The sequence below is a fragment of the Lagopus muta genome, chromosome 3, assembly GCF_023343835.1.
Source record: "Lagopus muta isolate bLagMut1 chromosome 3, bLagMut1 primary, whole genome shotgun sequence".
Lineage (NCBI taxonomy): Eukaryota > Metazoa > Chordata > Aves > Galliformes > Phasianidae > Lagopus > Lagopus muta.
The window spans coordinates 80,816,629-80,844,132 of record NC_064435.1 but is presented as its reverse complement, the minus strand read 5'-3'; the positions used below and the strand labels follow the sequence as shown (position 1 = coordinate 80,844,132).

The window sequence follows — 27,504 nt, the reverse complement described above, 5'->3', positions numbered from 1 at the left end:
GATGAGCTCAGAGACATCTGTGAACAGTACATTCTGGAACTGTAGTGTGTCCAGTAGGTGCAGCAGCTTAATGAACACAGTGTTTACAGGGAAAACAGCATCTTCCCCTTGGAAAGACACTGACTGAAAAGAAAGAAAAAGAGTTGTCAACTTTAAAGCAAATGGAATCCATCCCAAACTACTAATTCTTAACTTCTATTCCATAACTTTACTGTTAAACTGATGATTGCACCTGCAAGACAACGCATATGGAATAATATCTGAAAGTGTCTTTAGTTTAATGAATTTAGGCCATGTGCAGGAAAATATTGGTTTACATTTCACATCAGTGAGATACAGTTTGTCAGCAGTTGATGCTTTGCTCAGCAGACACTGCAGTGCTAGAAGGCAATGTTAAACCAACAGGACTTGCAGAAGCACAAGAACGATGTTCAGGCAAACAATAACATTTGAAGCCTTGGCGTTGCTTCTACTTCCAGAACTTGACATAATTCAGATACATCTGTAATCATATTGATCCAGTCATACAGATGCAACCTTACTTATCAAAGATGCTAGAAGTTATGTCTCGGGTGGCCGTATACTTATGGACAAAGCACATTTTTTTGTACCTAAACACAAAAATATTTTGTCAGAGAAAACAAAATACGCAATGGAGAACTGTAGCTCTAATTGCTTTCAACATTCCAAATACAGGAAATATTAAGACATATCCCATTAAGCAGAAAGAACTGGGAACGTGACATCAGAATAAAGATCTCTGCCCAGAATTTTGGCTGGAGGTAGGAGGTAATTACTGAATGCCACAGCCTAAATTGTGTAAATCATGTGACTGTGGGAAGGTTGGGGAATTATCTCCTTGCACTCACCACAGCTTCTTCTGGGCTACTTCAGAGATTCCTCCTCACTTGAGCGGATCATACAGAATTAACTCTCAGTGGAGGTGTGAACTAAGGTGGTTACCAAGCTTCTGTGGGAACTTCAAAACTGATCTCTTTCTACTCCAAAGCTTCCAAGCCCTATGTAAGAAAAATTCAATGAATATTATAGTCTATAGGCTTCCTGCAGAAAGGTTTCATGAATACCCTCTTCTCTTAGGATTTCACATGCATGACCTAGAAGCAGTGTTTAGGTTATTATGAAGCTGCACTTCCATGTGAGAACACTTTGACATGTGCCTAAAGAAACAAATACATATTTTGCTTATCAAAGAAATGTGTTTGGATATGTTCATTCACACTCAGCAATTAACTATTCTTAGTAACCAATAATATGCACGTGTCACGCAATACACTTTTGATTGCCTTGTTCCTACTGAATTATGACTTTTGCTTTTAGGGATCAAATATTTTACTCCTTACAAAAAAAAAAAAAAAAAAAAAGAATAAAAATCCTGGATTGATATAAAAATGTTGTACTCTTTTTTTAACATCTCACAATGAAAAATAACGAGGCCTGCTAGGACCAGTTTCTTTCTTATATAAGCATTGGAGGTGAAAGTGTTAAGTTGACGAGGTAAATATATGGAACAAAGTCAAAGCAGTATGAGATAGCTGCTTTAAAGATTTAGAAATTACGTATATTTTAACCAGTTAGTGAAACCAGAGTTTTCAAGGCTTGTTATTTTTTTCCTTGTTCTGTCTTCTAAATGTTTAGGCCAACAGCAATCCCAATATTGACATTTTGTTTGCAATCCCTCATTATTAAGCTGGAATAACTCTTATTAAAGCCTTAAGTACGTACTAACAAAGTGACTGCTGGCGGGTTCAGAGGCACAGAAGTGCTGTAATTTTGTACACAGTTGTCATGGCAGCTGACCTACATCTAAATGATCTTGTACAGATTTCTCAGCCATTGTCTAGCGTTGTTCTTCCTGTTTGAATCACCAGTTCCCTTTTTGGGAGACCTGCCTTCCACAAAACCCTCCTTTGTGCCACTTTGGCCTCATCTGCTGGCTCAGCCCTTCCATCCTGGCACACTCCATATTCTGTTGGTGTTGTCCATTAATGGAAGGGGTGGGAAGAGGAGAGTGAGGCAGCAGGAGACTATGGGCTCCCAGCTACTCTGCTTGTTGCAAGCAGCTTCCGAAAGCTGAGTTTTGCTGAAGCAAGCCACAGTGTCAACTCCCTTCAGTTTCAGTATGTAAAATATTCTGCCACACCATTGTTTTTGATGGGAGTTACTGCATTTTCACAGTGACATAATAGAAGCCAAATTTAGACGTAAGACGGAATTTATAAAATGATGAATGAATTCTGCTCTGGGGATACATGGCAGTAAATCAGGAGGCCATCCTTTCTATCCAGTAAAACAGCTCTAAAATGCTTTAGCAATGTTCATAAGCACAATTACCAAGTAGAAGTTTTCAAAGTAGAGGCAAAGAGTCTTCCTCGCTCTTTTCCTTCTACTGAACACCCCCTCTCAGCACATGTAGAAAACAAGACCAGTGCTATTTATGAATGTTAAAGTTCTGTGTTGTTTATTTCTGATGAAACAGTTCCTTCCTGTCAAATCAGCCCATCTGGGAGGAAAACGGACTATTTCCAATTAGCCATCCCTTTTATCTCTCTTCTTGCCACCTCTGAGAACTGAGCTGTGACGCCACTTCAGGGGAACCCAACCCAGGTCTTATCAGTTCCTGGCAGATCATGGATAGCTGAGATGCCTCCTGCCCATGGCTGAACTGCGAGCTCAGCAATCCAGGGTTTACAGAAAGTAAAACCAAAACATAAGAAGAGAGTATTTACTCTGCTGTTTTTTTTCTTTTCAACATAGCAAACTCTACGTACTGTCGAGGCAGAAGTTTTGTCTTATTTTTAATTTAAGAAGGCTTAGTTTCAGTACCAGTTCACTCCTGTTTGTTAGTTTTCAGATATATACAAAGAAGATGATCATTGCTGCTGAACTCTTTGCATCACCAGATAGCACTTGCCTGCAAGTCAAGAAGTAGAGTTTACTCAGTTTACCATCCTCAGATCACGGAGTGGTAGAAAAATCCCAGATCTTCAGGATTTGTGATTCTAAATGATGTTTCTTTTCAGTGATACTGAAAGCTATGAGATTTGTCGAGAGCTTTTTGCTCTTATTTGCAAGTTGGTTTATTCATCCAGTCCAATCATCTAGGAAAAGCTTACTTTTTAAATAGGACTTTCAAAGCATTAAAAACAAAGCAGATATTAAGCTCAAGGAATAGCATGAGGAAGGGCCGTCACTGAACAGCTGTATGTTGATTCAGACCTGCAGAATGAACACCAAGGATTATGTGATAATTTCTTAAACAACAGTGAAGAATTAGAACAATCAGTTTATGGAATAATTGGCAGGAGAGACAAATCTGGCAACAATATCAGGATTACCCCTCTAGAATGCTGGGGAAGAGAAGTAGATAATGTATACATCATGATAAATGCTTTTGCTCCCACTGCTTTTGAATCTTGGTATGTTACACTCTCCCACTCTGATTTTTGCTCTTTCGCAGTAGAAATATATACACATGCAATGAAATTCTACTAATGGAAAGCACTGCAGGCTGAAGGGAGTCGTGAAACTTGAAAGCAAAACAGAGAAGACTGCATGACCCTTCCCATTCAGAAAAAATGTCAGATGACTAAGCAAGATGTACTGGTATTCCATCTGCATTGCCTAAGTGAATGTAGCAATTTCACATGCCTTGCCCTCTTTGCAAAGGACAGAAATACCACCATTTTTTGGATAATGGAAGTGACCTTACAAGACTTTCAGCATATTGAGCACAGGGGTTTCCAGCTATCACAAACCTCTTAGCACAGCACAGATGCCTGCAGTAATCAGAAATATTGTTAATTGCTTATCCTTTTGTCTCATGAACAGAAAGCATTTGCCAGGGTTGCTGGCAAAGAACTCCTTCACTTAGGAGGCAGAATGGGTTTAGTAACTGTTATGGCAAGCGGTGATTCATACCCTTTGGACCTCAGTCATATTTTGAGTTGTAAGAATAGAGTAAATTACATTCTAGAGAGCTTTGCCAATGAAATATTAAAGCTAATATCTGTGATAGAGCTGAATACTATGCTTTTTGGAAGGACTGAGGAGGAGAGAAATACATTAAGCCAGTAGCTATCCTTCCAGCCTTTCAGAGAGCTGCTCTGATGCTTTTGTGCCTAGGGATGTGACATTTACCATAAACTCATGAAGGGGGAGATTCAGGTGTGTTCTGCTGTGAGCTTCAGCAGGACCAGACATGCTGGTCAGTCCCAGAGGCTGTATGTGAGATGTTCCATAGTGAAGCCAGGGTTCTAAATAGTCTAGGTTGAAGCATGAGAGGGCTTCCTACCAACAGGCTGATACAGTCCCATAGAAAAAACCGAGGAAGGCAGAGGAGCTCTGAGCTTATCCTTGTATGGGTTGAGGTGTAGTTCAGAAGTGCTCCCAGGTCTACCCAACCCACGTACAAGACTGGCCTGGCTTCAGCAGCTCACAGTGATTTATTTCCTCTTAAAAGTCAGGATAAGATTACTCAGCAAACCTCTTGCTAGCACCCATTGCCATGGGTGCTGGCTGAAACCTGCCTGGAAGCAGCTTGACATTCAGCTGTCACAAGCTTTGCCCCTCCTGTAGTGCTGCCATCAAGCATGTTACCTTCCCTTAAAACTAAGCATCTGTGGTGATGACATGGCTGTGCGAAGGCAAGATTCTAGATCTCCAGGCAGGTGTCCCAGTTTACTAAATGATGGCTAAACTAAAGTGTGTCACTGCTGGAACAGTGGAACAGCACCAGCTTTTGAAGATGCAATTGAATGACAAGCCACTGCTGGTTCCACTGTCCTACATCTCTGAGATAGGTCTCCACTGGTCAGAGAAGTGCTGGGGGCTGCTTCAGAGGCGCTCATGTTGCTGAGGGTAGCATGGAGGATGTGTGGCCGTCAGCTCGGAAATAGATTAGATGCAGCTGGAGATTGTAACACCATTCCCTGAGAGCAGTGGCAACCTCTGCCCCTATGTTTGTGTTCCCATCACTTTCTGTCCCTCATTCCAGAGCTCATCCATCAGTTACAGGCATTGGTGCCTCTTAGCACCACCATTCTTCATCCTTCCACCATCTGGCCTCGAGGAAGCATGCCCTGCAGACAGGTGGTATTATGGCATCGGAGAGCATCTCTGAGGAACAGGTAACAGGAGGAGAGATCCAGGGAGATCATACTGCTGTCTTCCAGTACCTGAAAGGAGCTTATAAGCAGGAAGGAGGGTGTGTTTTACATGCTCTGTAAGTGACAGGACAAAGGGGGATGGCTTTAAACTAAAAGAGGGGAGATTGAGGAAGAAATCTTTTACTCAGAGAGTGGTGAGGTGCTGGAACAGGTTCCCCAGAGAGGTGGTGGACACCCCATCAATGGAGGTGGTCAAGGCCAGGTTGGAGGGGGCTCTGGGCAGCCTAAGCCTTCCAACCCGAGTCATTCTGTGATTCTGTGATCCACGTAGTTCTGCTACTGCACATATTTTGTTTTAGTATAATACTTATGTAAGAACAACGGTTGCAAGTAACAGTGCAAATGCCTACAGTGCAACGTTTTAAACATTCACATAAAACATTATCCACATGTCACACCGATGCTTGCAGAAACGCACAACACAGCAGCGCGCTTCCTCTCACAACCGCGCACCTGAGCCACCCAGCTTTTCACAGCCCCGGCCGTACCGCTCACCCACGCCCGCAGCGGCGTGGCGCAGCCGCCGGGCGCTACAGGTGGGGCGGCGCTGCGGGGAAGGCCGGGAGCTGTAGTTCTGGCGGCGAGGCGGCCCGACTACAAGCCCCAAGGCGGCCCGCGCGCCGCGGCTGTACCGCACGTGGGGAGGGGGGGTTTGGCGGCGGCGGCGGCGTCGGGAGGCAGTTCCCGGCGGCCCAGCCCCGCGGCTCGCCGCTCCCGGGGGCGGCCGAGCGGAAGCCCGCCCGGCGGGGCGGGGGTGATGCGCCGCGCCTCGCCCCGCCGCCCTCCTCGTTAACAGTCCGCTCGTGCCCGGCCGCCGCCGGCCGGCCCTGCCCCATGCGCTCCGCCCCGCCGCCCGCCGCTCGCTAACCGGCAGCCGCCGAGGGTCCCGCGCGCCGCCGGCGGGCGGCTGGGGTAGCCATGGGGAATGGCATGAACAAGGTAAAGCCGCTCGTCGGCCTCGGACCCGCGGGGCGAGTGCGTGTGCGCGGGGGCGGCCGCCTCCCCGCCTTTGTCTGCTGGCGGCACCTGGCCGCGGAACAAAGGCGGCGGGCGGGAGGGCTTCCCCTCGGCTCTCGGGGTTTTCTCGGTTTCCTTCTCGTTGTTTTTCCCTCCCCTGCGGGGCGGGGGGAAGGGACGCGGTCGCGCGTCTCCCGGGCGCGCTTCCTGCCCGGCCGCGGCCCCGGCGGGGCGGTGGTGGGGGAGGGAGGGCCGGTTTCGGCCGTGCCCGCCCGGGGGTTCCCCGCACGGTGCCCCGCGAGCGGCCCGCGCGGCCCCGAGTCCCGGCTGTCACCCGCCCGCGGGGCAGGACAGCCTCGTGGAGCTCGCGGTGAGGCAGGAGAGTGGATCTGCGCCGCTCGGGGTGTTGGCCTCTGGGCAGCGGGGGCTCGTTGTCAGCGCTCGCCCCGCTAGCGCCTTGTACGGTTGTCGAAGGGCAGCTGTGATTCCTGTCAGCATCTCCGCCTCTGTTTTGAGGCAGGTTTGGAGGTGCGGTAACCGGCCCGCTACAAGGAAGAGAAGTTGAGTCATCTCCTCTTGTCGAACATCCTGCTCCGAGCGCTTTGGGAGTAGCCTCGCGCTGAGCGTGGCCTCGCCAGCAGCAGAGCTGGAGATGGGCACCTGAGCGGCTGTGGCGGCTCCATGCTGCCATCGGTCGGGCTGGTGAACATCCCGGTGCTTGGTGCTCCTCTTGCCTGGGGTGCCCCTCATCCTGTGGGCAGACACCTTGGGATAAGAGAATCTAGGCGGGGAGAAGGCCTGGCTGGTTAATCCAGCTGACTGATAGGAGTAACGCCTCCCCTGGTCCTTCTCTTCAACTCTTGGTTTTAAAGTGTGGGGGTAGAATCATAGAATCGTTTGAGTTGGAAGGAGTACTTAAAGGCCATCTAGTCCAACTCCCCCGCAACGAACAGGGATACCTATAGTGAGATCAGGTTGCTCAGAGCCCTGTCCAGCCTGACCTTGAGTGTCCCCAGGGATGGGGTATCCACCACCTCTCTGTAGCTGCCCTCTACAAGTGGCCAGTGAGCAGTAAATACAGCTGGTACGTTGGGAGTATTTTTCCAGGAATGTTTGAAGTTATCCTGCCACTCTCAGTGTTTTGATGTGGGATGCTAACGTTGCAATCCAGGGGAAGAAAGAGGATTCTCAGCCCCTTCAACCTGAGCATTCTTTGCTCGGCATCTTGCTTCAGCACTTCCTGAGCAGACAGTCCATGACTCAGGGAAATTTGGTCACTCTGCATCTGTTATGTGTTGTCCTGGTATGTTGCAACCAGAGTGCTCAGATCAAGCAGAGCACCACGTTAGTTTTTCTCTTCTCTCTTTCCTCTGTAATCATGAGGATGAAACTTCCATTGATCTGGAGGAGCTGACTCCTTTAAGGAGGCCATGGTCGTGCTGGGTACAGGTTTATTTTTGCAGGGATCCAGTGTGCAGGTCTGGTACAGGCCACCTTCAGAATGTACGCCTAGATCATCTGTTCCTTTTGATCTTGTGAGTCAGCGAAAGCCGGAGAGGTGAAGAGAGGTGTGGACTCATCAGCTGTTGGGTTTGCTCCGCTTGGAGTAATCTGTCAACACAAATTACCTTAGTTTCCAGCTAAAGTGGTTTTTTGTGTGTATGTGGCAGTTGTATTTTGCAATAAAAGGAAACAAGCAGTTTATCCAATGCTGGATTATTTCATTTAGAGAATTTCTGTACTGAAGCCAAGGAAAGAGGATTAGTGGTGATACCAGTAATGGGGTATAGAAAGGAAAACTCTGCAGACTGCTACAGCTGCTGTTGCTGCTCTTGGATGCTGAGCCTTTCTCAGTGGCATGGTCCCCTCCTCTTTTTCTGTCACACGACACTGATGTATATAATACCAAGTGATAATTGCAACTGACTTTATGTGGCCATTAGTGTTGATTGGAAGGCTTGAGGCCTGGCATTTTTATTTATTAATTTATCTTTAATTATTACTTTCCTCTGTAAAATTATCCATGTTTATTTTTGCATAAGCCTGTCCAAATGTTGTTATTTTTCCCAAGCTAAACCTAAAGCATTGGTTTTTAATGCTATTCTTACTCGGTTTAGAGAAAAGCCGTGGTTTACTGACTGCACTGACTTTAAACTCATCTCCTGGCTGCTATTACTTTTCATATACGTATATATATGTATTTTTTTGTTTTTTTAAGTACAGAATGAGTAATGAGATTGGACTTAGGAAAGGTGGCCTTATTTGTCTTTGCAATTAATGCCTAACTTTGACACGTATTCAAAGGTCAACTGAAGTCTGCGGTTGAAAATGACAAAGATGTTTTCCAGGAGCTGAAGTCTAGTGACTGAAACAGTGGTAGAGGTCACGGTACTTAGATTTGGCCGTCTGTGAGCACGGCATACTTAGTGGAGAGTTTTTCCTGGGTTAGTCCTTTGTCCTGTTACAGTTAAACGCCCGCTATTCACACAGACCCTGCTGAAGGGGCGAGTTGAGTGTTAGTGCTACAAAAAGAGCAGGTAAGCTGCGTTCGTTGTAGGAGACATGAGAAATGCAAATCAGTGTGGACAGTTGCACCTAGTTCTGTGGAAGTCAGCAGAGCTGTGCCACTTAATGTCAGCAGCAGCAAATCCCGCTCCCTTGCTGGCTGATAAGGTAGGCTGACCCTGTTCCCCCCCTGCAGCCTTTTGCAGCCTGATGAAACTTCTCCAGAGCACCCATTTTTACCAACGCATTTAGAAGTAGCGTTGGGCAAGGAATTGGATGGCTCTATCCTGAGTGCCTGTCCGAGCAGAAGACAGTGGCAAAATAACACATCAAGCCATTTTTTAGAGAAGTGTATTTTTCCAAGAGGACTCGTAAGAAGTCTTAGCAATCCGTGGTAGGGCTCTGTGGTCATGCACGGTGAAGAACATGAGCCATTCTCATGGGAGATACGACCAAAGTCAGGCGTTGCTCTCCTTGTTGGTTATGCAGTCTTCTGTTATTTAGTCCATGGTCATTTTGTCGATGTTTCGGATGATAGAAAGAGGCTACTGTTTTTATTCAGAAAGCAGTGGTTGAAAAGTTCACAAAAACAACCACCTTATGTTTTTCTCCTGTGACTCCCACCCCTTCTCTCGCACGTTCCTGGCAGCCATCGGCCTTCGTTGTGCACAGCCTGGAGTTGCAGTTGCTGAAGGCAGTGTGAGATGACACAGCTGAAAGTTCCCAGCCATAGTCTAGTGCTGAAGTATTAGTCAGCACAGTATGAAGATTCACTTCTTTCCAGGTAGCTTTCACCCATAGTCATGTTTCTTGCTTCTAGAATGACTAGGACAACAGGGGCAACATCTGTCCTTGGTTGCACAGTGTCCTAATTTTCTACCTTGCATGCAGCATTGCTTCATAATGCACCAGTGCAAATGCAAACTTCTGGATTTTTCTGCTTTTGCTGGCAACAATCTAAAAAGCCTCCATTTTAAATCACTCTGGTGTTTCTTGATATCTCTTTAATTTGCAATGTCTAGCCTTAATGGTTGGAGTTTAAGCTTTCATGTTCTCTTGAGAGCACACTTTTGATGCAGAAATAATGTCCTGGAGCCTAAAATGCTGTAGTGTACTGTAGCAGGGATGCGATTTGAGACTTGTGCTGCAGATAGCCTAAGATAGCAAGGCTATTTAGAATAGAAAGGTGATTTTGTTTATTCGTATTTTAAACGTCAGCTAAGAGGGTTGGCTGGGGTGGCCTGGTTGGTGAAATTGGTTCCTAACTAGACTCACTTTTGCTGTAGAGCATGCAAGGACCCCAGAGCAACCATCTTTAATGGTGATTGCAGACTTGAGCTCCCTGCTTTAGAGCTAGTGTGCCATGCTGTGATCACCCAGTGGAGCCCGGAGGGAAGAATGCTTGCACAAAGCTACAAGAGAGCATGCACATCACTGGAGCTTTGCTGGTTTTTGTGAGGCTAGGTAATAATAGTGAACACAACGCTTTTATATCTGGGGAAAGCCACGGCTTTAGGATGTACTTGAAGGTATTTCACGGGTCCTGCTGGCCTAGGTGTGGTGCACTGGGTTGCCTTTCAGCAGGCAGGCTGCTGCAAGGGGAAGGCTTGAGTGATAATCCTCCATGAGAACCTGCCATGGCTTTTGGAACTTGGCGACTGCTGGACGAAGCAAAGCGGGTGGAGTTTTACCTTTAAATAGCTGCACTCAAGAATCTGTTGCTGCTGTTGTGATGACACATGGGTGTTGCTAAGGCTTTCAGAAGCCAGTGCTGACATATCTGTATTGGTGGTATGCTTTGCATGCACCGAAGAAAAGTGGATCATGTGTTCTCACTGCCACAGTTCTGCTCCCTTCAAAGGATGCGGGTGTGGGTCAGATTTTTCAGGTGTCAGAAAATGAAATTTTTGGCCAGAAAGCATGTGCTTGGTCTGCTTGTTTTATTTTTATGCCCTTGGTGCCGTTCCCAAGCTGGGAGGGGTAGCACTGCGGTGTTTACCCGTGCGTATGCACAGGGCCAGCCCTCGGCTTGACCTTGGTGCTCATGAGTTAATGAAAATCCTCTAACTCAGACCTGTGCAGGCTGCTAGGTGCAGTGGTGTGAGTGGGCAGATCTGGGAGAGGAAAATGCAACTCGCAGACTTTAATCGATTCTCACTCTGTAAATGCGCAACTGGCTGGGTGCAGTGATTTCCTCCAGCTAGGAGCCTGGCAGTGCTGTATCCCCCACTTGCATGGCTTTGTGCTTCAAAAGTCCCTCAGGATTTTGTGTTGCAGTGCTTTATCCAGCTCGCTTAGCAACTTTAGGCAAATTGCCTTCTCTTTTTGAAGTTTCGTCATTACTTAACTAAGTGTGCTCTTATCGTGCCTTGGGGGGACGTGTTGTGAGGCCCGCTCCATGTTTGTACAGGGCTTCTGATACCCTTGGAGAGCGCCCATTATGTGAGAGTCCACATGATTAACAGCCCTGGCTGTCAATGAGAGCTTTTGGAGAGCTGTGCATCGAGAGTAATGCAGCTTGAGAAGGTTGCAAAGAGGCACAAAATGCTGCCAGCAGTCTGTAGATTGCATTTGACAATGGTCTGCTGAAGTAGTATGTTCCATCCTGTATGCAAATTGAACTTTGTCAAATTGTGTTACCACAAGATATCTATATTTGATACTATATTTCTTTCTCACAGATTCTGCCTGGCTTGTTCATTGGCAACTTTAAAGGTAAGATTAGTTTTATCATTTCTTCTAGGATTGCTTAACAGGGGTCTTTAGCTGTTGTTTCGCAGGCCGGAGGAGTTCTCTGATGTCTGTGCAGCTGCTTTAACCTCATCTTGCTTCATTCTTGGATTCACCTGACAGCATTTAAAGAAGAACCTCTTTGCCCTCTCATCCATGTGCTGCACTGCAAGTACTTTTATGAAAAGAAAAATGAATGCCATCTCCTCAGTTCATGTTTCAGCTGGAATTCCTAAACATTGGCCTGCCTTAAATGATTCCTGTGCTAGGCGGACAAGCATGTGACCCAGGCAGATTCTTTGTAAGGCTTATAGCAAGCCCTCCTTATAAGTAAAGCTTAGAGTGCCTCCTGCACATTGCTTTCTTTATTTTGGTTATTTGTAACAGCTGTCAAAGAGTTCTGTTATCACTGCATGCGAGACTGGTAGGTCTGCAGATTGCTGTCTGACCACCGATACTTGCACTGCCTGTGCTGCAGATGTACGATCCTCTGATTGTTTACCCTTTTGCATGAGGTTTACCTTTTGTTCACAGAACCATATTTAGAAAAAATAGGAGACTTTATGTAGGCATCCAAATAAATGACCTGTTCTCAAAGTCCCCTGTTAGCAGCAGTTGCAGCTGACCGTCCTTACTCTGAAATAAAGGAGTTGTGTCTGTACAGTCTTTCTGAGGTTGAGGTGCTATACTTGCTGTGTTTCATTCTGCTAACAAAGCAGGACTCTGCAGTATCATACCCTTCTCAATCTGTCCGATATTGTAGCTGACCTGCTAAGATTGGACAAAATTTGCACTGGATTTAGATACTGCTATATGTCTTCTATGTTCCCCTCTTCCTTGCCTCCCCTGCACTAAAACCTGCAACTTCACTATTTTCTGCCTGAACTGCTATCTCATTTACCTGACTCTGAACCTGTATGCTCTAGAAGGCAGCCTTGCTGCCCAGGTCCAGTGCTTGCTGCTGCTGTGTAGCAGAGCTGAATGCCCTGAGAAGTAGCCCAGGGAACATGTGAAGCTGAGAGCTGTCTTTTGCCACGCTGGGATGCCAACACAAGTACAATGGCTGCTTGTGTGTGAGAGTCATGCCACAGTAAGGGAAGTGAGAGGACGAAGACCAGTTGATAGTGATCTAAGAGGGTAATAAAAGGAGGAGAAACAGAAAAGAAGGGGAAAACAGGGGATATAAGAGAGAAAGGCTAGGTTGGAAGACTGACTGCTGCATGAGCTAGTGACAGAACTAAATCAGAGCTGTGTTCTTTCCTTTTCTTTGTCCAGTAATGTGGGAAAGGGGCAGGATGGGGGATGGAAGGTGGGCAATAGAGTCACTGGCTTTAAAGTTTCTGGCAGGGTGGGCAGGATAGGCCTGGGGATGGCTCTCTGTCGCTCTTGCTGCTGCAGCCCTGCTGGTAAATCCTTGACAGTACGCCCAAGGGAGTGAAACTCAGCCGGAGCATCTTTTTCTCTTTGCAGTTTTGTTTTCAGCCAGTGAACAATATGACCAGCTGAGGGGAGTTGACTAGGGTTGCAGAGTGTCAGCACTGCCTGTGCTGGGGTTGTGATCCTTGTGCTTGCTCTGCTTTGCTGGTTCAGCCATGCTTGCCATTGATGCTACGTCAGTCACTTCTGCACAGGGAGCAGAGGTGTGCATGGGGGTGGGTAGTATTCCTGGAAGCATCTCTTGGAAAAAAGCAGAGACTGGAATGCTTCATTTACCCACATAAGAGGAAAAGGATGGGCTTGAATATCAATATCTGTGTTTTGGAGTCTGTTTCTAAATTGATTAAAAACCCAAGAAAAGTGTTCACTTATTTATTGTTATGACTCTTGGTCATGTTGCATATAATTCTTAACCCTCATGAGTGTACCTCTCTATAGGTATACACAAACAGGAAGAGAGAATATTGATGTTGCGGTACTTCATTAACACAAAAGTGAAGTTTTATTGTATTAGCATCTTCAGCACCTCTTGCCCCCTCCCTCCCCCTTTCCAACTGCTTCAGAACAATTGCAATTGCTTTCCATGCAGTGAAGTCATCCCATTTAGGAGCAGGCATTGAGTTTATTATCACCAGTGTACTTTTCCGGAGGAGTTTGATTACCATGTTCCCAAGGCATGCTCTGATTTGTGGCACTCTTTCAAAAAGTGACTAATGAATTTTGAGACTGCCATAAAGGGGATTGTTGCTGAGAAATGCTCAGCAGCATGCACTTGGGCTTGGTTAGAATGTCCCAATTTGGGCGGCTGGAACATCTAGCTACTTCTACAGACAGGGGTTTTAGCAAATTGTTTCCTGTAATGCTTCTCTCCCTGAGTAGCCAGGCTGCTCAGAATTAAATGAAGTTCCATCTGGTCAGCCAGAATAGCACCAAATCCTTGGCACTGTGCATCTCAACTGGATGCAGAGTCGAGGTGCTCTGGCGCGTTCTGTGTCTGTGTGCAGGGGGGTGAGAAGTTGGCAGAAATCTCTGAAGTGCTCTGATCCGCCCTCTGGAGGATAGTCTCTCCTTTCTCCAGTGACTAAATAGGGAGTCCAGGGAGGCAGAGTTTCCATAGCTGGTTCCTAAAATCACCATCCTCCTCAAGTTTGTCTCCCCGCTGTATGAGAAACCTCTGGGGAAGCTGGCAGTCTGAGGGCGGAGGGAGAATGTTTTGCAGTTCCTGCTAAATGAAAGCAGGATGTGAAAGGATGTTAAATGCTGTAGTCGTGGAGGTGTATTGTCTGCAGAAGGCATTCAGCAGTTGTTCTCTGGAATTACTATTCAATATCCAGCAATATTTCTGCTTTATGCATTGTTGTTCCTACTGTCTTTTTAGGCATAATTAACACAGAACCAGTCTATGTCTGAGAAAGTGCAAGCTCTCCCACCTTTAACTGGGAAATAAACTAAGACCAAAGAGAAACCTGTAGTCTACATCTGGCAGAAATGGGAGTAGAGCTTTCCCATTGTGGTTTGAGTGCTGCTGCTGTGCAAGCTTCTAGCTGCATCAGAATGAGAGAGGTTTCTGCAACCACCTTAGGGTGTAAAGGATAGAGGGCATGTAATCCTGACTATGGAAAGCACTGAAATAAATATGTGCTGAAATCCCACCAAGCCCACAGCACTTGAGTATGTCTCTCCTTGTTATCTTTGAAGATCTGTGGGTGTTACTGTGCTCACCAGAAGAAAATAGAAATTGTAGCCTATTTTTGTGTGTGTGTGTATTTGAGATTGCACAGCTAGAGGGCAGAAAAATTCAAGAAGAACCACAGGTGTCCATACAGTACAGTTTAGACTGAGTTTGGTCTGAAAGCCCAGGGGGAATTGGAACTCCTGGGCTTCTTCAGTGAAAATTAATGAGGAGTTATAAATTGAAATAAAGGGGAGGGGCACAATTAGGAAGGGGAAAGTAGTGGTAAACTCTTCTACCTGGCTCTAGTTTTGGGGGAAATTTAGTTTGTTGCAGTTGCTCCTTTGCTCCTTTCAGATGAAATTCAATTCTGCAACTCTCCAAAGACAAATAATTTATTGCATGCCTTTGTATCTTCTGCACTGGGAATTTGATTTCCCCTGAAAGGCACCTGGGTGGCTGACAGAAAAAAGATGCTTTGTTTCTTCACAGACTGATAGGGCAGGGAGCTTTTTCTGCACAAATAGAACAAATTATTTTTTCCAAGATGGGGTTCCAAGTGTATGCTTGATTGCTTCCAAACTTGAAGCTGTAGCCCCAGACATTCATGAGTGTTTCTACCTTGAATATTTGAAGAGCTTTTGTCCTTCCTTGCTTGTACTCAGTTGGAAGACTCAAGTTTTTTCCAATGGAATATTTGGGGGCTTTTTGATTCGAAGGGGAAAGCCGCAATATGAGGTTTAATTCCCCCAAAGAGTCCAGTTTTGCTGTGAGTGAGCTGGAGAGTCTAGGGAAAGTTTATATCCTTCCCATTGCTGAGTGCAAAAAGGTGGTATCCACCAAGTGGTTCTGCTGTGTTTCTAGATCCATTCTGTTATCAGCTTTGTAGTTCTTTAGAGAAAAGGTTAGTTTTTTTTTTCTTTTTTTCTGAGGCTTTATTTCAGATAGTGAAAGCAGGAGAGGATACTGTTCCCTTTTTTTAGGGAAGGAAGATCTTTTTTCAAGGGTCGTCAAGATGATTAAGCCTTTTTTCCTCAGCTTCCTCATGCACTGGAAAAGTCCTCCTGAAGAAGCTGAGACAAATCACTTAATAGAATATAATCTGATGTGGCAACAGGAGATGGGGAATTTTTGTTCATATGTTTAGTTTTTGTGCCTGTAACTATGGGTCACTGGAGTTTGCTTTGACATCAGGAGAACTTTGTTCTGTGCATTCTCAGTAACAGTTCTTAGCGTCCTGAGCCACTGGAGGGTAAGTTCTCCAAAGAGTCGTAGAATCATTTCATTTACAGAGAGATCATTTACGGACAGAGTGGTGAGGTGCTGGAACAGCTGCCCAGAGAGGTTGTGGATGCCCCGTCCCTGGAGGTGTTCAAGGCCAGGTTGGATGGGGCCCTGGGCAGCCTGGTCTAGTATTAAATGGGGAGGTTGGTGGCCCTGCATGAGGCAGGGGGGTTGGAGATTCGTGATCCTTGAGGTCCCTTCCAACCCTGGCCATTCTGTGATTTCAGTTGGGAAACACCTGCAACATCATCAAGTCCAACCATCACCTAGCACTACCAGATCCTCCACTAAACTGTGTCACGTAGGGCTGTGTCTGCACGTCCCTTAAATACTGTCAGGGATAGGAAACATCACCACTTCCCTGAGCAGACCCTTCATTTGCTTAACCACCCTCCATGAGGAAGCTCTTGTTAGAGCTTGTTATCTCAACCTCCCTATAGCTCTGTCTGGTTCTATCCAAAGTAGAAGAAGAGGTGTTTGTTTTAAAATAAACAGAAAATTAACCCAAACCCCAGTAATGATTAAAACAATGACAACAACAAAATCCACCATTGCCCCAAAATCAGAAAACACTAGTGATGGTGAAACTGTCTGTAATCTCTATACATCTGCAGGTTGAGACCTGACAGTGTTGTACTTTGGGGCCTCCCTTGCCTTGTTTTTGCATACATAAATTTTGATTCTGAAAACTTAATTGCAACTAGCTTACTGCATTATGAGAATGCATGTTTCTTTTCACACTAACAACAAAGCTAGCTGTGGGCTTCTAAGGAGGAAGCAAGGATGCCTTTTGTAAAGGATAGCTAGAGAAGAAAGGTGACAAAATACAAAGGAACATGTCATTGTGTGGAGCCGTTTAACAGGTGAGTTGCAGTTAAACGTTGTGGATCCAGACGTATTTCACAGAATACTTTTTTTTTTTCCTGGCACAATTGGTAATTTTATACTTTGTTGTTTGCAGTAGAGATGGGAAAGGCTCTACACCTTAAATGGAGGAAAGGGAAGCTAACCATGGGCACAGGATGGGGAGAAGAAGAGTTCTACAACATGAACTGCACCGTACACAAGAAGAGAGCTTTCTGAAGGCTTTACTCAGATGTCTCCATTAGTTTAGAGATGTTTCACTGTCTGCTGTAAGGAGTCCTGCATTTGAGAGACCATTCAGGGATGCACAGGATGGACTCTGATAGGTTTCTTCCAGAAGTGGGGTGATTTTTGATGTGGTTTCAAAATATGAGCCTGTGTGTGGTTGTACAACACTATGCTACAGTAAAAAAAGCTAGAATTACTGTGCTGTGCAGGTGATTTTTCTGTCTTTTAATGGTCCCTTACACAATCCCTTTAATTTTTGTAAGTTTATGGTACAAGACCACGAATATCTCATTTGCACTATTGTTTAAGTCAACTTTGTCTGTAGTATCTGTAGACTTATGGCAGGGGCTGCAAGGGGAATTATCCTTTTATAATCTGTGCCAGGTTTAGATCCAGATCATACAGTCACTGGCTGAGAATTTTTCTCTGTTTCATAGAGGTGACTTTTTGGGTGACTATTTCCTAGTACACCAAGGACTTGACATCACGCTGGGATGCAGCTCTAAGATAAAGCCATTTCCAGCTCACTTCTAGCAATATCATTTATTGCATGATTTTGATTTGTTTTGGTGAACTTACTTAGCTGAAGAACTAATATCTTTCAGTCCTTTTGAGTTACAGTGTCCATTAGGCTTTTCAATCTGCCTTGAAGCAGTCAATGTTCACTGTGGGTCATGTTTGCCTTATGTGGCAAACCACTTCTTAGCTTGTGGGTCATACTTACCTTAGGGAATGGAGTCTAACTGTGCCCTTTTGCATTCACACCAGGAATTGGAGCCTGCAGGCTCTGAAGTCTGTCTCTAGCCTTTTGGGAACTGAAAGCACTTTCTTTTAGGAATGTTTAGCCTGTCATCTAGGGCGTTCAGAACCTTAGATGTTCTCTGAGAAATCAGGACTGTTCTGTATACTTCTAATAAACCCAAAGCATTAGAACACCTCTCCTGGCAAACATTAGTGTTTCTTCTTTGAAATGCCTACTGTGGGACTCTTAGGAAATTCCAGTTGTTCTATGAAGCTGGACCTTAATTCTGTTCCAGATAGAATTTGGGTTAATTCTCTCCTGAAGGGATAAGTAACCGTGTTGGTCATACAAGCTCAAACAGCAATTATTGGAAATTGACTCAGTTCTGACTTTTCATTGTATTAGCCCTGAATAAGCTTTCACAATAGGATTAACTTTAAATATTCTTGCCTGTTGCTGTGTTCATGTGGATTTGTCTGCAGGGAAGTATAATTAAATGCCCAGTTCCACTTTGAGATGTAGAAAAGGCATTGAAACTTTATAGTAGAGTGGAGAAAGATGAAGCAAGAGGTGCTGATAGAGCTCTTGCACATACATTAAAAAAAAAAAAAGTGTACAGGTGATGCTATTGTTATTTTTGTACCTAGAGAGAGCCGGTTTGAAACCTTTGTGGTCAGTGCTCTTTTTTTGTGTGCAGCCAGGCTAATGTGAACAGATTGTATGGGCTAATTTGGAAGGCAGGTGTTCTCATCATAAAACCACTGGTGTAATAGGCGTGATGTGTCATGTCATGCTCATGGGAAAAGGTCAAGAGCAACTGGACACAAACTGACTTTTACCTGTATTTGTGATTCTTCAAGGTCATTTTCTGATATGCAGATCATTCAGTGGAGGGAAAGTTGCTCACTGATGACTAATGATCTATTTTACCTTCTTTCTCATAGAAACAAAACTATATTTTCACAATATCTAGCGTCAGAATCTCTTGCCCCAGTTTGCTTTCCAGTTTTGAATGTTTGAAACACCTCAGTTAAAGGTCTAGGAATCACTTTTTCACAGTTGTGCTTCCTCATTACAGCGTTTTTCTTCATGCATTCAGAATCGTCTTGGTCTCTCCTTGTATTTAAAATAGTGCTGTGTATTGGGTAAATGCACCATTTTCTCTACTGGTCCTCAGAAAATAAGAATCTAGTTCTGGTGTTGACTGGCCCATTATTACCTTAATTTGAGTCATTAAAGCCGTGGTTTGCTTCACTACTCAGCCTGGGTATGGCAAGGTCGGTACCTCAAGTTAAATTATATCTCTTGAAGTGGGATTTGTGGGTGAGAAGATTTCTTGTACAGCTCTGACTGCTTGTTCAGATGGCCATCACCTGCACATAGACGTGCACAGATTTACATTTCAGATGCAAAATATGCGAAACTTTTGACTTAAGAACACATTCCTGAGTCACTTAAGTTTGTTCTTTATATAGTATTTAATTTGTTTTGGAGTTAAAGTTCTTTTCCCCATCCCCCTCTGATGATGGTGTTCTAGAACAGCTGCATTTGAGATTTTGCTTTACTTCTTGAAGCTTCAAAAAGAAATGTAGCAATGGCAGTGTTTTTTAACATGCACAAGGGAAAAAGGAATGGGGTGTTGTTTCAAGAGATTAAAAAATGTCTTTTATTCCCTTTACTGCAGATGCCCGAGATGTAGAGCAGTTGAGCAAGAATAACATTACGCACATTCTTTCAATTCATGACAGTGCCCGTCCTATGCTGGAGGTAAGAGGGATACTCCATAATAAACTTACTTTGACACTGAGAGTCACAGCTACCTTGGGATTTATGTCGTGTTCTGTATGACAGGTGTTTTGTAATGGAATTTGGAAATGTTTGACAGCTGTAGTCTTGGGATTCAGTCACAAATTTTGCTGTTGCTGCTGTTATAACAACAAGTAATCTAGCTGACAAAGAAAGAGACAATTATAGTGTCAGTCAGTATAACACAACAATGGGATTGTTATCAATCTAGTAGTAAAGGCAGATTTTCTTGTGTGTGGAGTTCATGCATCACATCAACATTCCTTCTCCCTTTTTCGCACTGCCAACTCGCCTCTGTGCTGGGCCACTTTCTTGAATCTTTAAATCGAATTGTTGTCTGACTAGTTTGCAGTCCTCCTTAAGTCTTGGGGCCTCGGAGAAACAAGAGCTCTCTTGTGTAATGTATCTAAGACAACGGAGTGTCTGTAGGTCTCCAACTCTTTAACACAAAATATTATTCCTTGTTTTATGAAAGGGGAACTTATCTCAAGAGTTGAAATGACTTGACTTGCTGTGTTGTCCTAAAGCAGTGAAAGAGTTGGAACCGATCCGTTACTCTGTTTGACTGTGCTTTCTTCTTTATGCCATGTTGCCTTAAAGGGAGAGAAGTGTGTCAAGGCTTTGCTACACCCTAGAATCCTGCTGTTGATTTATATTGAACTATTTGTCCTCTTAAATTCACTAGCTCATTCCGTGCATTTCATTTTTGGTGAAATATGGCAAAGTGGAAGGTAAGACAGTTGGTGGTTTCACCTCTGGGATCTCTCCTTTTCACTCTTGTCACATGAAGTCTCTAGTGGATTCAGTCCTAAAACTACAAACTTACTACAAAACTTCCACTTCTCCCAGGCAAATCAGTAGTCAAACTGAACAAAAGATATCCCTAATATGTTGCGATTAAAACAAAAATGAAGTTCATGGGGAATTGAAGGTTTTCTTTTAGCTCAGAAGTGGATTTAAGCAGAGTTTACGTAAGCTGTTAACTTTGAAGTGTCCATCTGACTTACGTTGAGCCTGATGCAGGTTAGTTCTGAATCACTGAACTTCAAACTGCTCTTAGTTGAGGAGAGATGAAGTTGCTTCCTCTGGGGTGCTGCTCTCTAAAATGAGTAGAGGTTTGATTTGTTTTATTATCATTATTAGAAAGGTAGGAATGCTAATTATGGCACGTTCCAGCTGCAACCTCAGGTCAATGTTTCTTGTGGTGGTGGTGGTAGTTCTGACAGCCCACACGCCTTCCTGACATGGCGTTGCATCTGTTTGTGGGTCTGTGTGGTGAACAGATCTGGGAGCTTGTGTGAACCAAATATAATCAAGTCACCATTTCTTCCTCTAGCTACTTCCACAAAAGACACTGAGTATTAAATTTACCCAGCTCAGTTCCCAATCTGGTTCATGATGCAGTCTTAAAACTTACAGTGGTTGAGGAGCAGTGGCTGGTCAGTGGCTGGTTCTTTGTTCACCCTTGCCTCTGAAATAAATGTTTCTCTAACTGTGCCTTCTGTTTTTGCAATGTGCAATGTATTCTTCTCCTTGCAGGTGCTGTGGAAAGCAACAGTTAAACTTCTGTAAATAGAGCAAGGATTTCAAGGTCCATTTGTTTGGGACCTGAACTGATTATTATTGCTTTATCATTCATAGTCTTACTGTGAACTTACTTTATCTGCATCTGAATGTTTCTCTTTTGGAACAAAGACCTAGAAGACATTGTGTTACTTCCTTTATTATTTGCATCTTCCCATGTCTGTAGGTAGGTTTGTTTATAGCTGAGGTATCCATGTAGTGCTTGAGGCTTGTTCTCAAGTCCACTGAAGTCAAACAGGAATGTTTTTCTGATGCATTTCCCTTCCTTTTATGCTAGACATCACTGTTTGCAAGTGAGAGCCTACGTTGGTATTCAGAAATCCATTTAATTTTATTTGGACCTTTGAACATGGAATTGCTGTGAATTGAGAAGCTTTTTTTCCTGAGGCTCCCTGTTTTGTGTGTGTGGGCATTGATCGTTTCTAAAATGCTGCAGTGTCATGAGCAGCAGTAGTTGCATTTGTCTCTTGCTAACAAAATTTCAAGGATTTCCTAATTATCCTATAGGGAATGTTACAAATATTCCATAAAGCAAAGTTTTCTCTGCAAACCACGAAAGGGTAAGTGTTTTTAGGAACAGAAAACTCACTGTTGTTGTCAAAGAGGATTTGGTCCTCTTTAGCTGTCTATAGAACAAACAAATATAGGTGCATACTCTCAGAGAGGTGCCAGATTACTCACATCTTGCTTGTCATGTTTTGAAATTATGGTAGTGACTGTTATGATGCAAAAGTTCTTCTGATAAAGCACCTGAAGCTGCAAACCTTGGGTAGAGGATGAAAATGAGCAATCTGGTTTCAATGTCCGCACTGGGTTGGAAGAATACTCAAGAGAAAAAAGTAAATGTCCAGTACATGTGGAGATCACTAACTTGTTAGATTATAAAATTACTTTCCCTTTTAGAAGCTTAGGACATTGCCACTCTCCTGACAGATTGTTCTCACCTAATTGTGTTTGAAGTATTCACAGTAGCTTATAAAATGTGTGCTTCTTTCTGTGTTTTATATGTATTGCAGTATTTGGAAGTATTTTCTAGTAGCTTACCAGATTGCTAGAAAATGACTGAAGAGTTTCAGAAAAAACATTTGTTATATTGGTTTAGGTTTCGTAGTGTTTTTCTGTTGAAGAGATGATTAAAAGGAAGCTTTTCTCACTGAGATTTGGTTTCAGAAGTTATTTTGATGATTATTTACAAATCCTCATGGACTTCTAAGTTGTGTGCGGCTCATAATTGAAGTTCAGCCTTGGAAAGCTGCGGTGTGCTTTCAAGTTGGAATAATGAGAAGAAGTAGGTTGGTAAATCAGCTGGAATATAACATTTTTCATACATTCAGTTATGGTCAGCCTACGTTAAGTACAAGACATAAAATTGTTTTGTAAGGCTTTCAGGTGTTTTAGACTGAAAGGAATCTGCCAAAATCTGGACTAAGCTGTCTTGCAGTATTGCCCCTTGCTTCTTGTTAATTAAATTATTTCAAGAAAATATAAAACCAAGCCTAAAATTAATTCATATTTTAAAAGCATCCTGAGGCTGCTGTTCCGATGAAGCACACCGTTGCTAAATGGGATCTTAACCTGTTAAGTAAACATTTTATATTTTAAAGATGCATGTTTATAACTCCATCAGAAAAACTGTAGGTAACTGGTGGTATGTCCCAGTGAAAGGGCTGTGTGCCACACACAGCAAGGTTGTTACTTCAGCTGTGCAGAAGGAGCCCTCTGAATTAGAATGATGTCCAATAGTGCTGCGTGTTCCCACACAGACATGGAAGCCGGTTGGCTCCTCCAGAGCACTCTGGACAGCTGCTGTTGGAACGCTCACAGAGGTTTTATATCCACACAAAAGCCATACGCAGAGAAGAACAATTAGGTTTCTTGCCACCTGCTTTCTGATCTCTTTCCGAGCTAGTTCAGATTTGAAAACCTCTGGTCAGAATGTAAGAGAGAGTGAAAGGCAGATGGGAAATCAGATACCTGTGTGCTTTAAGTGGTTGTGTAGCTTGCAATGACCTGTTGTATCTCTTAGTTGAACTCCTTTTTTGTTTTAAGGCCAAGACAAATAGCTGTTGGGCTTCAGAGACCAAAATGCTTAAAGATCTGACTGCTGTGATATCTAGGCATCCTAACCAAGCAGTCAGTCAGAATATAAAGAGAAAATGGACACTTAATTCCTCCTAGGCACTTCTTCCCTTTCTCTACAGACAAGCTGTTGCTTCAGAGAAATCTAACTGAGCCAATTAGAGCCCTTGCTTTTGGCAAGCAGTGTTCTTTTGGGATGCTCTGGGAAATGGCCCCCAAGAAATATCAAGCTCAAATGCTACTTAACTTACTAGAGCTTTTCAGTATGTTAGAGGATACAAAACCTAACACGTTAGAGCCTACTTTGCTACTACTGTTGAGAAAGGCATGCAGCAAAGTCATGTTGGTGATGTTTACCTTTACTCTACTCCTTTAAATCTGGGACCTAACCAGTTCTGTGCCAGTTGATCTAAGCGAAGGAGGTGAAGGCAAGTCTTGTTAATCTTTCTTACAGTAATCTGGTTGCAGGTTGTTTCACTGTGGAATTTCCAGGCGTTTGACCCTGTTTGGAGGGATGGCACTTGGAGGTGGATGCTGGCCCAAACTAAGTAGGATGCTGGTGTAGACTGTGCAGCTGTTTCAACAGAGCTGTGTCCCACTGTGGGAAGTGTGTACTGTTGTGGGTAGTCATCTGTCAGCAGCTGAATTTGCAGCATCCTTAACAGTTACTCTTGCCCTTTCCCTGTCCTTCCCACTGCACACACACACATTTAAATAATGGTGAAAACAAAAATGTTTCCCCTCTGCATCGTGCAGTAGTTGTTGTGTGTAATGTGGGAAGGCCTATGGCATGACTCCTAGAAGCAGAAGGGGTGCTAGGAATTATTCTGTTTTTGTGGCTGTTCAAGCTCAGTCCCAGAGACTGATAACCACAGAAGAAGGCAGGAAATTACCTGATTACAGTCCTCAGGTCCCCATGCAGAGAAACCATATTGGTATAAGAAATGAAGGTACATGTGTTCAGGTTGGAAGTAAGCAAGGTTTTTAACAAGGAGGATAAGTAATTGCTGAAAAATACTGCCAAGGCAGTGGTAAATTTTCTTGTGCTCCACTTTTGTGTGAAGTCAATTCATGTCAAGTGTAAAGGTCTTTGAACTTTGTACTTCTGTGTTGAGCGCTTCTCAGTCCTTGGTCTGTCCGAGATGCTTTGAGGTGCCAGCTGTGGAGACTGCTGAGTATATTGCAGGCACCTGCCCATCAATCCAGAAATGGACTGAAACTACCAGCTTCTTTCACATGGTACACCACACATTTGTCAGTTATTAATAATTTTGTTTTTTTTCTCTTAACTAACACCAGAAGTTTGACTTAGTAAATGTTTAACATGTATTACTGGTTGCCTGTGTTTGTAGAGTCCTTCAGGATTAATTTGTTTACAGCGTTCTCATTGTCAGATGACCTGTGCTGCACTGCAGGCAGCTAAATGCTGCACTCATCTTGGAGACATAGCAGTAACAACGTAGATCTTAACAAGAGTTTACCTGGGCGTCCCTGTACTGTCCTCAGTCACAAGAGCTTTCCATGTTTATAGCAGCTCTGTTTGCAACATACTGCATTAGGAGTAGGCTTTTGCATGTGTGTTGCTTCTATGTGCCCGTGAGTTTTTTGTTCCGTCTTTCCTGTTGCTAGAGAACTTGTTTTGCTTTTATTTTTATTTTTAGTGTCCTTTTTCGGATGGAGTGTATCAGTACATGAGTGTAGTCATTTGATTGAAGTGTAAGTAAAACCCTGACAGAATATGCCTGATTTTCTGGAAGTTCGGAATGTTATTTTTCTTTGCCCAGTACCAAAAGTTCTTGTAAGTTTTAGACATCCCTTTTTCATGTAAATAACCAGCCTGTATCCTGGTGATAATCAGGTACTCAGATGCTGTTGTTTCAAGTCTTGTGGCTTGCTAGATTTATTCTCTAAATGAGTGATCTTAAGGCACTTCATTTTTGAATGCTGCAATGTCTTCTTTCTCAATTTCTTGCTAAGAAAATATTTTAATACCGATGAGACATCTACTCTTTTTTCCTCTCACTCAATATAGTATCTTATAGATTGTTTTAATCCTCACTCTGCAGTTAACCAAAGCACCATCAGGTTAGAGTCATTTAATTTTCTTTCCTTGAGCATTCTGATGTCATTAACAGTATCATCTTTATCTGGTATGTGCTGTCTCCAGAGCTGCAGCTTTTCTCCTTGTTTTCCTGACCTGATGACTGGGAAAGGTTGCAGGGGGAGTTAGGCAAGAGCAAATTGCTAAGCATCTTGCTCGATCTGCTTGCTCGTGCAGCCAGCACAACAGAGCTATATATTTGAGAATAAACGGGATGGTCCAGTAGAAATAGGATTGAAAATATTCTATCCTTGAGAAACTTAGTCAAAAGAGAGAAGCACAGTTAAAACTCTGTGCTGTTATTTAAGAACAATCTTTCTTGCTCCTTGAGTAAACAGCAAATAGATAAAATCATAGAATCATAGAAGTGTCTTCTGAGATCATCAAGTCAAACCGTCAGCCAGTCACCACTGTGCCCACTGGACCATGTCCCTAAGTGCCACATCTGCACGTTTCTTGAATAGTCATAGCCTGCAGGCCTAGTATAGATAATGCATTTATATCAGGCTGCATCAAGATCTGGGTCTCATTTCATTTTTCAAAGCCTGGTTGGATGTTGTAAATCTTAATGCATTTCCAATTGGACGTGACAGTCGTGCAAATGTGTGAAGATCATCTTTAAAAAACCCACATAAATATAATTAAGAAAAACAAAGTAAATTGTTCTGCCACAATTCAAATAATCTGCCTCAATATAGAAGTTTTTTTGTTGGATTTTTTTTTTTTTTTTTAATGTATGTGTATGTGTTGGGGACTTTGTGCTGAAACAAGGGGAATAAAGATCCTGTCATGCCTCTTGACAGCTCTGGAAGTGCTGAAAGCCACTTCAGTTCTTTCTTCTCTGTCTCTGTAATGCGAAGGAATATCCCCACACAGCATTTGTCTGGGCTCAGAAGCATACCAGTTCACAAAGTGAAATAACTGAAAAAGGGAAAAATAGGAAAACTAAGCAGCTGGCATCTGCTAATTCTGGACAGATGTGGTTTAATGAAGAATACTAGTTTATTAAAACTGCATTATAGTGTTGGATAACATACAGAAGCCTTGAATTGGAAGAACCTTTTCATATATGAAAATTGCATGTCAGTGGCATGATGAAAGAAATCCCCGCTTCATATGACTGGCAGCACGTTGTGTGCATAGACTCTGCTGTCCAGAGACTTAGGGGAACTATTAAAGGGTGAAATGGAAAAGAAGTCTTCAGAATCAGAGTTGCTAATATATCGCAAGGTCGTTGCTGTTTTATAAAGATTAGCTCAGCAAATTATTTAGTCAAGTCAAGCTATGGCTTCTGTCTCCAGCAATAAGCTCTCATATGACCAGCGTTGCCACCAGTGGAAGCGATCAATTTTCAGCCTTTATGAACATCAAGGGGAAGCCTCTTCTAATAAAAATACTTAACTTTCTTTTATGGTATTTCAGTGCTTTTGGGGTAAGGTTTTCCCCTTCTGTGTCAAAAGACCATGCTGAGCAAAATAGGTACCATCTTTCTCTCAGGTGTAGTGGCACCAGAAGATTTTCTCCTGTTTAAAGCAATGCCTTTTCTGGCCTTGGCTCTGTTTGTGAAGTTAGTAGCTCTGACTAATTTTTCAGAAATGACTTTGATGTCCCACTAAGAAGCCTCTAAGTAACTTCTACAGAGCAACGTTTAAAGTTTGTTAGGCTGGGATCATCAGGATTTACCCTTGGTAGAGGCTGCTGTAATGGCGATGCAGTCAAATCAGTTCATTGTTTGAATTGCTCAATAGCCACTGGCTGTGTCAGGGGAAGCATGTTCCTTAGTGGCAAATGGTAGGGAAGAAAGGATGAAGAATGTTTGAAGCTTGCAGTTGTTTGTACAAGGGCTTTTTTTGCCCAGCAGATGCCAAGGCTGATTGGGTACTGAGTTGACTGGAGCAGACCAAATGCTCTGACTTACGCTGTGCCAAAGAGGTTGTGTTGGGGGACGTAATCCAGATGTGTAAATGTGAATGTGCTCCTGAGGTGTAGTAATTGTGTTCCAGAGTTCCCTGAGACAAAGACAGAGGTGGGACATATTGCTTTAATGTAGTACTTGGAGCTCCCTTAGGGATCAGGGACGAGCGTGATGGATGTGTGTGCGGCGCTGAGTAAGCCATGCCTTAACAAGGTCCTGACTCTCAGCTGAAGTATGCAGTCCTGAAGGAGGTGAGAAGTGTAAAGTCATTGGTGTTTTCTCCTTCTTCTAATTCTTTCAAGATAAGCCAGATCCAAGATAGAAATGATATACAAAGCTCTTTGTAAGCCAAGTCAAAGCCATAACTTTTCAGTGTTTCAGCATTATGTTAGCAAGGTGGATTGAGTTGAGGTT

General features: G+C 43.6%; 1 protein-coding gene across 1 annotated transcript in view; it reads left to right on the top strand.

Moving 5' to 3' along the window:
- Positions 1–5,978: 5,978 nt before the first annotated feature.
- DUSP22 (dual specificity phosphatase 22) overlaps positions 5,979–27,504 on the top strand; it is a 42,033-nt gene continuing 20,507 nt past the window's right edge. Inside the window, exons 1-3 of the mRNA XM_048938971.1 lie at positions 5,979–6,125; positions 11,330–11,363; positions 19,290–19,372. Of these exons, the coding sequence (XP_048794928.1) occupies positions 6,105–6,125; positions 11,330–11,363; positions 19,290–19,372 (138 nt within the window). The 5' untranslated portion in view covers positions 5,979–6,104. The remainder of the gene's footprint in view (positions 6,126–11,329; positions 11,364–19,289; positions 19,373–27,504) is intronic.